This window comes from Equus caballus, chromosome 17, assembly GCF_041296265.1.
Source record: "Equus caballus isolate H_3958 breed thoroughbred chromosome 17, TB-T2T, whole genome shotgun sequence".
Lineage (NCBI taxonomy): Eukaryota > Metazoa > Chordata > Mammalia > Perissodactyla > Equidae > Equus > Equus caballus.
The window spans coordinates 19590026-19602500 of NC_091700.1; the positions used below are offsets into that span (position 1 = coordinate 19590026).

The 12475-nt window shown below is 37.1% G+C and overlaps 1 protein-coding gene across 1 annotated transcript in view; it reads right to left on the reverse strand.

Annotated features, from left to right (window-relative positions):
* Window positions 1-631: 631 nt before the first annotated feature.
* The window catches only part of MICU2 (mitochondrial calcium uptake 2), a 134627-nt gene continuing 122783 nt past the window's right edge, over window positions 632-12475 (reverse strand). The window contains exons 10-12 of the mRNA XM_023621384.2: window positions 3401-3509; window positions 2793-2950; window positions 632-1221 (exon numbers count right to left, since the gene is read on the reverse strand). Of these exons, the coding sequence (XP_023477152.1) occupies window positions 1117-1221; window positions 2793-2950; window positions 3401-3509 (372 nt within the window). The 3' untranslated portion in view covers window positions 632-1116. The remainder of the gene's footprint in view (window positions 1222-2792; window positions 2951-3400; window positions 3510-12475) is intronic.

Sequence of the window (12475 nt, forward strand, 5' to 3'; positions counted from 1 at the left end):
AAATGCTAACCATCACCTGAGCCTTCAGCAGTCATAATCTTTTTGCCGGTAGAGGACCTTGTAAATAATGCACTATCTGGGAACGCAATACAGCAGAGTGTAATAAGACGGGGTATGCCTGTAAAACATGACTACCATGAATTACTTCGATGCTCAAAGTGTACCAGATTCAGCCGGGGGAAGCCGCTTCAAGTAGGTGCCTGTCCTTCTGACGTGTCCCCATTATTTTTTGAGTACTTCCTTACCTCTAGGCACAAGATGTTCCAGGCTCATCTCGTACTTTCCCTGCACAAGTCTTAGAATCAGCCATTTATCCAGGGAGCGCAACATGTTTTAAATATTCTAAATATTCTTCAGAGGCATGTTTTAAAAATAACTTTTATTTACCATGTTTAAAAAACGCCATTTCATAATACCATTTTATATCTAATGCCAATTAATTTCTAGTGCCATTTTAAACACTTACCCACAATCCAATATATGGGAATGAGACCCTGATCTTGTGACCAAGATTCTTCCAATTACACTAGTTTTAAGAATATAAACTAATGAGGCTGGCAAGAGATGAGAGTATTTACATTTAAAAAAATGTAGTTTTAAAAAAGTGTGTAAATAAAACACATCTCAGCAATTTTTGAACCTTTATAAATACTTTATTCTATTTCCAGATAGGATATTGAAATTTACATGTTATTTTTAAGATAATATATAGGTAGGTAACTGAAATAAAATATACAAGAAATTTATCAGATATAAGATAATGAGAAAACCAGAAATGTTTTAAACTTAATTTGTCCTATTAGGAACATCAGGACTCGTAGAATCAACCCAGGCCTTGTGTATCAATAATTTCTTTCTGTAAGTACTTGTTGACCCTTCCAGAGAGCATGCTGTGCTACTGTGTCTAAGAAATCAGTGAATAACTAGGTTTTCCATCTTAGCAAAGTACAAAGCAGTACTTCAATCCTAGGTCTTCTGACAGAATCCAAAAGCAAATACAAGGCATCTTCATTATTACAAAGGAAATCAACGAAGACTCGAAAGGATAAACGTCCAGTACTTAAAAAAATCCCAAATTCTCAATTTGGAGCAATATAATCCCCATATTATCTTTTTCTAAACAAGACCTTTTCCAGCCTGTTTCCAGACTTCTTTTACTCCTTTAATGCTTTCTTTTTTCACACATTTCCAGTATTCTTGTATACTTAGTTGTTGTGGTACCTGTTAACCAAAAGTAAAAATTAACGGGTCATTCTCTTTGAGGTTAAACATGACTTCATGTGTACTTTGCTACTATTTACTTCCCACATTCCTCCCAAAAGTATCTGAGGTGGATTATGTCGTAAAAGATGACTGCGACTGAACCGTAAAATAAGGGTAAAAGGTAAAAAGTGAGAGTGACGTCAGAATCTCCTGAGGGTAACCAAGGGATGGAGGCAGACTGTACGTGAATGGATGCTCCTCCCTCAGAAGACACTGAAGACTTCGTGGAATCTGCTTTCATATGCTGCTCTCAAAATGTAATTATTTCATAATGTTTTTATTTTATAATATTTCCCTTTTTCTAGTGTACTTTATTTAGCTATGTGGAATAAAAATTATAAGCCTAAAGCTTTGATTTAATCTTGGCTAAAATTAAAAGAAAGAGACTATAGGTTACAATTTCTTTTTAAGAAAGAAAAGAAATAATTCACATAGTGCTTTGTGAATTAAGAGCGCTGTGTGGTAATTATTCCTCTCAACTAAATGAGAAAGTAAAGGGGAGAAAATATTTGGATCCTGGTGACCACAGGAGCACAGTATTGCTGGAAATCCACCTAACGGAAGCTAAAGTCTATTTTAGATTATACATACGTTCTTTGTCCTATCTTTGCTTTACAGCACTTCTCTTTAATGTTTTTTGAGAAATGACAAAGAGGCTCCTGGGTATATTAAATTGTTAACCGCAAAAGTTGGTTTAATATCCAGGAATATGATTATTAACTATGAGGTGTTAGATGGCTATAAAGCTTGTAAAACATGTTTACTAATGGAAATCATATTTGTTTATTTTTCATAAAATACGTTTGTAGCAGGAAAATGAATTTGCTTTTCTAAGTTGCAAATAAACAGCTTTGTTTTTCTGAGCCCACCATATCCTCTCGTCCTTCTCCTTTCTTCTGGCCTAACCACCTACTGATGTAGTTCTCTTTGGAGCCTTGTTTTCAACCTGAAGACTGTTTTCATGAGAGTGCTTCTAGCAGGTTCTAAACAAAATGTTGAGTTTGGTTTGTCCCACAGTTATAGACCAACATGTTAATTTGAGTGAATAATGATGATAGCTAATATTTAGTTCAAATGTCTCAGCCACTATGTTAAGTATTTTACACCTAATTCTCCTACTAATTCTTTCTGGTAGATTCTATTGGTTTCTTCATTGTGCAGATGAGGAATCTGAGGCTCAGAAAAATTAAGTGGCTTTGCAAGATTCGGCAGTTAATAAGTGATAGGGTGGAATTTGAATCTAGGTGTGTCTAACTACAGAGCCCAAAGTAAAATTCTAGGCTATGATATCTGAATAGTGGTTTCTGATTAGATTCAGATTTAAAAAGAAAAATGTTACATCTCATCTGTAGGAGATAGTTCAGTGTTAAATTAAGGCTTGAAATCTCTTTATAAAAAGATAACTTTTTTTCATGAGTTTTTGATGAAAACTACATTTAGGACTACACATTTGTTCAAATTCTAGGTTTAATGTCATTCATTTAATTACATGTAAACATGCAGTTATTTAAAAACTCAAAATCTGTTACCCATAAGCCTCGATGCATCCTGTTTTTTAACACCCCAAGAAACTCTCCATGACTAAGACATTCATCACCATCCAAATCAAAGATCTTGAAGACAGTGTCCAAAATATTGTTCGAGAGCTCCTGTCCTGTTGCTACTTTTACAGCTCTCTTAAACTCCGCTGAAAAGAAAGAAAACAAAACAACTGAACAACCATGTGAGAGAGTCTAAGTGGAATTAATCTAAATTTTCACTATTTGAGAAAAACAAATCTAAATACTCATTATCTGGGAAGCAAAAACATAATACTCACCAAGAATGTATTCAAATAATAAATTTGGCTGAGAAATGTAATGAAAGTAATCACAATATAAGTAGCCTATTTTAATCTAATCAGTGTTTTAACACAAATATTTAAATATTTTCTTCTTTTCTAGGGAAAAATAAGAAAGTAAAAGCAAATAAAGTAATTGTTAAACATAACAGTTGGTGTTGCACATCTAGAATAACAATTGAATTAATTAAAAGGCCAATCAATTGTTTTACTGATAACAGGCTCCTTGATTGGTATTATCTAGTTGAGGAATAGAGTGATATTGTTTACAGATGATAAATAATTCATATAACTTACCTAGTCTGACAGGGCGATGCGCTAAACTAAACATTTGCATGGCAATAGCAAAGTCTTCCAAATGGGTCGTAAAATGACAAAATGACTTGAACTCATCCAAACTAATGCTCTAATAAAAGAACAAAAGTGAGTTTTTTTACAATCTTGTAAATACATTAAAATAATCTTATGAATCTAAGTGTGAGCCCTCTTTTCCATCATAAAGCTTATGAACATATATCTTTCTAAGTAAGTCTATTAAAAAGTTTGAGATGCAGAATAGAATTAGAGATTTTCAAGATTAGGAGAACTCTAAGAATTACCTGGCAGGGCCACTGGGTAGGACTGTGCAGACGGCACCCTGTGTGAATGGGGTCTCCGGGAGTTGTGCAGCGCAAGACTTGAGGTGGCCCTGTGTTAGAGACTGAATTGTGTCCTTAAAATTCCCATGTTGAGGCCCTAATCCTCAATGCAACTGTGTTTGGAGATAAGGCCTTGGGGAGGTAATTAAGGCTAAATGAGGCCATAAGGGCGGGGCCCTAATCCGACAGGACTGGTGTCTGGATAAGAAGAGGAAGACCCACCCAAGAGCTCTCTCATTCTGCTGTGAGCACAGAGAAAAGGCCACGAGGGTACACAGCAAGAAGACGGTGGTCTGCGAGCTGGGAGGAGACATCTCACCAGAAATCAGCCCTGTTGGCACCTTGATCTTGGACTTCTAACCTTCAGAATTGTGAGAAAATAAATTAAAAAAAAAATTTGTTGTCTATGCCACCCAGGCTGTTCTATTTTGTTATGGCATCTTGAGAAGACTAATACCTCCTGTCAAGTCCTTAGTTTTCTACTTTGTTTTGTCAGTGGACACAGCAGAGAGGAAGAGTACTGCTTGTGGAGTTGGTTGGACCTATGCTAAAATCCCAGTTCTGCCATTTACTGTGGGTGTGGTCTTGGCCCCTCTGAGCCTTAGGGATTGAGTAATGTGTTGAAGCTCTACTAAACGGAACAATCAGGATTTGATCCTTGGTCCATCTGACTTCAAAACCCATGCACTTAAAAACAAAACAAGCAGATCAAGAGTGGAGGTGACATCAGTGTCATGGTGGAGTGAGCTCGCCGGGGACTCTCTCCCCTCCAAAATACAACCAAAAGGATCAACACATTCCAACAAAAAATGCTAATAGCACAGAAATCATCCAAGACCCACATCAGCCAAACGAGGGTGGAGAAGCTGGAGTCTGCCTAGGAGGAGCTGGAACGGGGCAAGAGAGAACTTCGTTCCCTCCCCTAGAGACTGGGATCACTGCCACGCGTGAGGGAAGGAGTAGGGGAGGGGCCGTGCATCCGTGTGATCATCCAGGACTCCCACAGACTTGTGCAGTGGAAACTCTCTAACAGGGGAAAGCTTTCACATGGGGGAAGCCCAGCAAGCCAGGGCCCCAAAAAACCAGAGAGCCAGAGCTGACTGGCATCCAGGTCTGCGTGGGAGAGAAAGTGCCCCCCTTCCCGCAACCCGCGCTGTGCGCCAGCATGGCAGCTGAAGGCGGAGGGCTCAGAAAGTGCTGTGCTCGACTCCCATCTAGTGGTGACAGGCTGTAACTGCAACCAAATAATATCACTGCATAAAAACCATTCCTTTACCATCCAGCAATTCATAAAAGCTCCAGACCAGAAGGAAAACAATAAAAACACAGAATTATGTCCTGAGAACTTGGAAATAGATAAACTAAGTGAGAATGAATTCAGAATAGCTATCATCAAAAAACTCAATGAGGTAAAGGGAAATATGGAGAAACAAGTCAACGAGTTCTGGAGTTACTTCACAAAAGAGATTGAAACTATAAAGAAGAATCAATCACAAATACTAGAGATGAAAAATACAATGGATCAGATAAAACAGAATACAGATCCCATGAATGCCCGTGTAGACACCATAGAGGAGAAAATTAGCATAACTGAAGATAGACAGGTTGAATGGCTCCAGACAGAGGAAGAAAGAGCACTAAGATTAAAAAAACTGAAGAAAATCTCCGAGAAATAGCTGACTCAATGATAAAAACGCAACTTAAGAATCATCAGTATTCCCAAGGGTGTGGAAAAGGAAAATGGAGCTGAAAGTGTGCTCAATGAACTAACAGCAGAGAACCTCCCAAATCTAGGGATTGAGAGAGAAATGTGTGTAGAAGAAGCTTTCAGATCTCTGAAATTTGTCAAAAGACCTACTGCAAGGTGTATAGTAGTAAAAATGGCAAAAATGAAGGACAAAGAAAGAATACTCAGGGCAGCAAGGCACAAGAAAATAACCTATAAAGGAACACTTAGACTTTCAGCGGATTTCTCTACAGAAACCTCATAAGCTAGAAGAGATTGGAATGACATATTCAAAACTTTAAAGGATAAAAATCTCGAGCCAAGAATACGCTACCTGGCAAAAATATCCTTCTAAATCTTTTCCAGACAAACAAAAGCTAGGGGACGTTGAAGCCACAGGACCCCCCCTACAAGAAATCCTCAAGAAGGCCCTCATACATGAAAAAAGAAAAAAAGGGAGAAAGGGGTCACAAAACACAGAGTAGGGAGACAAATAGAATCATAATAGGATAGCAAATATTCAACTATGGTATTAGGATAAAGGGAAGGAAATCACCAAAAACAAAGACAATCTTATCACTCTAACCACAAACTCACAACACAAGTTGGAATAAGAGATGAAAATAAATAACTTAGGAGGGGAGGAGGAAAGGGACTGAATCAGTTTAGGCTAAGGACATAAGAGGCTACCAGAAAATGCACTATGTTATCCACGAGATTCTGAATACAAACTTCAGGGTAGCCACTAAACTAAAAAACAGAACAGAGACACAAAACATAAATAAGGAAAAAGCTAAGAAACCCAGCATAAGAAATTGCAGAAGTCAATGGGTAGGCTAAAACACACAGAACGAGAAACAAAGGAAATGCAGGAAAACCGGAAAACGAGCAACAGAATGAAAGCATTAAGCCCTCATGCATCAATACTCACCCTCAATGTAAACGGATTGAACTCTCCAAGAAAAAGACAGAGTGACAGGATGGATTAAAGAACAAGATCCAACAATTTGTTGCCTCCAGGAAACACACCTCAGCTCCCAGGACAAACACAGGCTCAGAGTGAAGGGGTGGAAGACAACACTCCAAGCTAATAGCAAACAAAAGAAAGCAGGTGTCGCAATACTTAGACAAAATAGATTTCAAGATAAGGCAGGTAAAGAGAGACAAAGAGGGGCAATATACAATGATCAAAGGGACACTTCCTCCAGAAGAAATAATGCTTATAAATATCTATGCACCTTCATACAGCAACTATTAACAAACCTAAAAGAAGATATCAAAAATAATACAATAATAGTAGGAGACCTCAACACCCCACTCACATCAACGGACAGATCATCCAGACAGAAAATCAACAAAGAAACAGTGGAGCTAAACAAAAAGCTAAAACAATTGGACTTAATAGACATATATAGAACACTCCATCCAAAAACAGCAGAATACACATTCTTCTAAGGTGTGCATGGAACATTCTCAAGGATAGACCATATGTTGGGAAACAAGGCAAGTCTCCACAAATTTGAAAAAATTGAAATAATAACAAGCATCTTCTCTGATCATAATGCTATAAAGCTAGAAATTAATTACAAGAAAAAAAGCTGAGAAAGGCACAAAGAAGTGGAGACTAAACAATATGCTATTGAACAAGCAATGGATCATTGAAGAAATTAAGGAAGAAATCAAAAAATACGTGGAGACAAATGAAAAGGATAACATGCCATACCAACTCATATGGGATGCAGCAAAAGCTGTATTAAGAGTGAAATTCATCGCAATTCAGGCACATCTTAACAAAGAAGAAAAACCCCAAGTAAGCAATCTTAAACTACACCTAACTGAATTAGAGAAAGAAGAACAAACAAAGCCCAAAGTCAGCAGAAGGAGAGAAATAATAAAAATCAGAGCAGAAATAGATGCTATTGAAACAAAAAAGGCAGTAGAAAGGATCAATGAAACAAAGAGCTGGTTCTTTGAGAAAATAAATAAAATTGACAAACCCCAAGCCAGACTTACAAAGAAAAAAGAGAGAAAGCTCAAATAAAGAAAAACAGAAATGAAAGAGGAGAAATAACAACAGACTCCACAGAAATACAACAGATTATAAGAGAATACTACGAAAAACTACATGCCAGCAAAATGGATAACCTAGAGGAAATGGATAAATGCTTGGACTCCTACAATCTCCCAAAGCTCACTCAAGAAGAAGCAGACAATTTGAACAGACCAATCACAAGGAAAGAGATTGAAACAGCAATCAAAAGTATCCCAAAGTATAAAACCCCAGGACCAGATAGCTTTCCTGGGGAATTCTATCAAACTTTCAGAGAGGATTTAATACCTATCCTTTTCAAGCTATTCCAAAAAATTAGGGAGATGGAACACTTTGTAACACATTCTACAAAGCCAACATCACGCTTATACCAAACCTGACAAGGACAGCACGAAAAGGGAGAACTACAGGCCAACATAGCTGATGAACATAGATGCAAAAATTCTCAATAAAATTTTGGCAACCCAAATTCAGCAATTCATCAAAAGGATCATACATCATGACCAAGTAGGATTCAAACCAGGGACACATGGATGGCTCAATATCTGCAAATCAATCAACGTGATACACCACATCAACAAATTGAGGAATAAAAACCACATGATCATCTCAATAGATGCAGAGAAAGCATGTGACAAGATCCAACAGCCATTTATGATAAAAACTCTTAACAAAATGGGGATGGAAGGGAACTACCTCAACATAATAAAGACCATCTACGACAAACTCACAGCCAACATCATACTCAATGGGCAAAACTGAATGCCATCCCTTTGAGAACAGGAACAAGACAAGGATGCCCACTATCACCACTCTTATTCAACATAGTACTGGAGGTTTTGGCCAGAGCAATTAGGTAAGAGAAAGGAATAAAAGGAATCCAAATAGGGAGTGAAGAAGTGAAACTCTTGCTGTTTGCAGATGACATAATGTTATATATAGAAAAACCCAAAGAATCCATTGGAAAACTAATAGAAATAATTAACAACAACAGTAAAGTTGCAGGGTACAAAATCAACTTATAAAAATCAGTTGCTTTTCTATAATCTAATAATGAACTTACAGAAAGAGAACTCAAGAATACAATTCCATTTACAATTGCAACTAAAAGAATAAAGTACCAAGGAATAAATTTAACCAAGGAGGTGAAGGACTTACACAATGAAAACTATAAGACATTACTGAAAGAAATTGATAACGACATAAAGGGATGGAAAGAGATTCCATGCACATGATTAGAAGAATAACCATAGTTAAAATGTCCATACTACCCAAAGCAATCTACAGATTCAATGCAATCCCAATCAGAATCCTGATGACATTTGTCATGGAAATAGAACAAAGAATCCTAAAATTCATATGGGGCAACCAAAGACCCCGAATTGCTAAGGCAATCCCGAGAAAAAAGAACAAAGCTGGAGGTATCACAATCCCTGACTTCAAAATGTACTACAAAGCCATAGTGATCAAAACAGCATGGTACTGGTACAAAAACAGGCACACAGGTCAATGGAACTGAACTGAAAGCCCAGAAATAAAACCACACATCTACGGACAGCCAATCTTCGACAAAGGAGCCAAGAACATACAATGCAGAAAAGATAGTTTCTTCAATAAATGGCGTTGGGAAAACGAGGCAGCCACAGGCAAAAGAATGAAGGTAGACCAGTATCTACCTTCATACACAAAAATAAACTCAAATGGATCAAAGACTTGAAGATAAGTCCTGAAACCATAAAAGTCCTGGAAGATAATATAGGTAGTACACCCTTTGACACTGAACTAAAAAGGATCTTTTAGAATACCATGTCTTCTCAGACAAGAGAAACAAAAGAAAAACTAAACAAGTGGGAGTTCATCAGACTAAAGAGCTTCTGCAAGGTAATAGAAACTAGGTTCAAAACAAAGAGACAACTCACCAATTGGCAGAAAATATTTGCAAATCATATATCTGACAAGGCGTTAATCTTCATAATATATAAGGAACTCACACAACTGAACAATAAAAAAACAAACAGCCTGATCAAAAAATGGGCAGAGGATATGAACAGACATTTTTCCAAAGAAGATATACAGATGGCCAACAGGCACATGAGAAGATGTTCAACATCACTAGTCATCAGGGAAATGAAAATCAAAACTACACTAAGATACCACCTTACGCCTGTTAAAATGGCTATAATCACTAAGACTAAAAATAACAAATGTTGGAGAGGATGTGGAGAAAAGGGAACACTCACCCACTGCTGGTGGGAATGCAAACTGGTGCAGCCACTATGGAAAACAATATGGAGATTTCTCAAAAAGCTAAAAATAGAATTACCTTATGACCCAGCTATACCACTAGTGGGTATCTACCCAAACAACTTGAAATCGACAATCCAAAGTAAGATATGCACCCCTACGTTCATTGCAGCACTATTCACAATAGCCAAGACTTGGACACAATCCAAGTGCCCGTCAACTGATGAATGAATAAAGAAGATGTGGTATATATATACAACGGAATACTACTCAGCCATAAAAAAGGACAAATTTATCCTATTTGCAACAACATGGAAGGACCTTAAGGAATCATGTTAAGCAAAATATGCCAGACTGAGAAAGACAAACACCAGATGATTTCACTCATTTGTGGAATATGAACAAACACACGGACAAAGAAAACAGCTCAGTGGTTACCAGGGGAAGGGGGTGGGGGTAGGCACAGGGGGTGAAGGAGAGCACTTATGTGGTGACAGTCAAGAAATAATGTATAACTGAAATCACACATTGATATAAACTATTATGAACTCAACAAGAAAAAAAAAAAAACAGCAAAAAGAAAAAAAAAACCCCTAGTTTTTCCACTGAAAAAGTAAACAAAGTGTGAAAATTCTTAATTTTAAAGTAAATTCTTCCCTGCCTGAAGTAGTTTCTCTTTGTAGGAACCTTCAGGATCATACCTCTTGAATGTGTGGTCTTATTCAAATTTCACTGCTTTCAGCTTTTGTGAATTTATGGAACTTTTATTTTTAAAATTTTAAGTTTTTGAAGAAGTAATACATACACATGGTAAAAAAAATTCTAACAGTACAATGAATAAAAAATGGAAAGTCTTTTCTCTTTTGACCTCCAGCTCCCTTTCCCAGAGGTAAAGCACTGTTATCAATTCCTTGTGTACCCTTCCACAAATGTTCTACTGATATAAAAGCCACACACACATCTACTTACCGTTGTTTTACACAGAGGGAGTATCCTCTTCATACATTTTTACATCCTGCTTTTTTCTCTTAACGACAGATCTTATCAGTACAAATAAGAGAATGGCCATTTCTCTAAATCATGATCTCAAAGCAGCTACCGGGTGGACCTTTTTTTCTTTTTGCTGAGGAAGATTTGCCCCGAGCTAACATCTGTTGCCAATCCTCTTTTTTTTTTCTAATTTATTTTAGTGAGGTTATAGAAATTTATAACATTGTGAAATTTCAGTTGTACATTATTATTTGTCAGTCACTATATAAATGAGCCCCTTTACCCCTTATGCTCACCCCCCAGCCCCCTTTCTCTCTGGTTTTACATGTGAGTGAAATCACATGGTGTGTGTCTTTCTCTGTCTGGCTTACTTCGCTTAACATAAAACCCTCAAGGTACATCCATGTTGTTGCAAATGGGACGATTTTATCTTTTTTTATTGCTGAGTAGTATTCCATTGTATATAGGTACACTACATCTTCCTTATCCAATCATCAGTTGATGGGCACTTGGATTACTTCCATGTCCTGGCTATTGTGAATATAACGCTGCAGTAAGCATAGGGGTGCATAAGTCTCTTTGAATTGTTGATTTCAAGTTCCTTGGATAAATACCCAGTAGTAGGATTGCTGGGTTATCTGGTATTCCTATTTTTAATTTTTTGAGAAATCTCTACACTGTTTTCCATAGTGGCTGCACCAGTTTGCATTTCCACCAGCAGTGGATGAGGGTTCCCTTTTCTCCACATCCTCTCCGACATTTGCTATTTTTTGTCTTGGTGATTACAGCCATTCTAACAGGTGTAAGGTGATATCTTAGTGTAGTTTTGATCTGCATTTCCCTGATGATTAGCGATGTTGAGAATCTTTTCATGTGCCTGTGGGGCATCTGTATACCTTCTTTGGAAAAATGTCTGTTCATATCCTCTGCCCATTTTTTGATTGGGTTGTTTCATTTTTTGTTGTTGAGTTGTTTGAGTTCTTTATATATTTTGGAGATTAATCCCTTGTCAGATACATGATTTGCAAATATTTTCTCCCAGTTGGTGGGTTGTCTTTTTGTTTTGCTCGTGGTTTCCTTTGCCTTGCAGAAGCTCTTTAGTTTGATGAACTCCCACTTGCTTATTTTTTCTTTTGTTTCCCTTGTCTGAGTAGACAGACATGGTATTTGAAAAGATTCCTCTAACACCAGTGTCAAAGAGTGTACTGCCTATATTTTCTTCTAGGAGTTTTATGGTTTCACATCTTACCTTCAAATCTTTAATCCATTTTAAGTTAATTTTTGTGTATGGAGAAGGATAATGCTCTACCTTCATTCTTTTGCATACGGCTGTCCAGTTTTCCCAACACAATTTACTGAAGAGACTTTCTTTTCTGTCTTGTATGTTCTTGGTGCCTTTGTCAAAGATCAGCTGTCCACAGATGTGTGGTTTTATTTCTGGGCTTTCAATTCTATTCTATTGATCTGTGTGTCTGTTTTTGTACCAATATTATGCTGTTTTGATTACCATGCCTTGGTAGCATATTTTGAAGTCAGGGATTGTGACACCTCTAGTTTTGTTCTTTTTTCCCAGGATTGTTTTAGCTCTTTGGGGTCTTTTGTTGCCCCATATAAATTTCAGGATTTTTTGTTCTATTTCTGTGAAGAATGTCACTGGGATTCTGATTGGGATTCCACTGAATCTGTAGATTGCTTTAGGTAATATTACATTTTAACTATGTTTA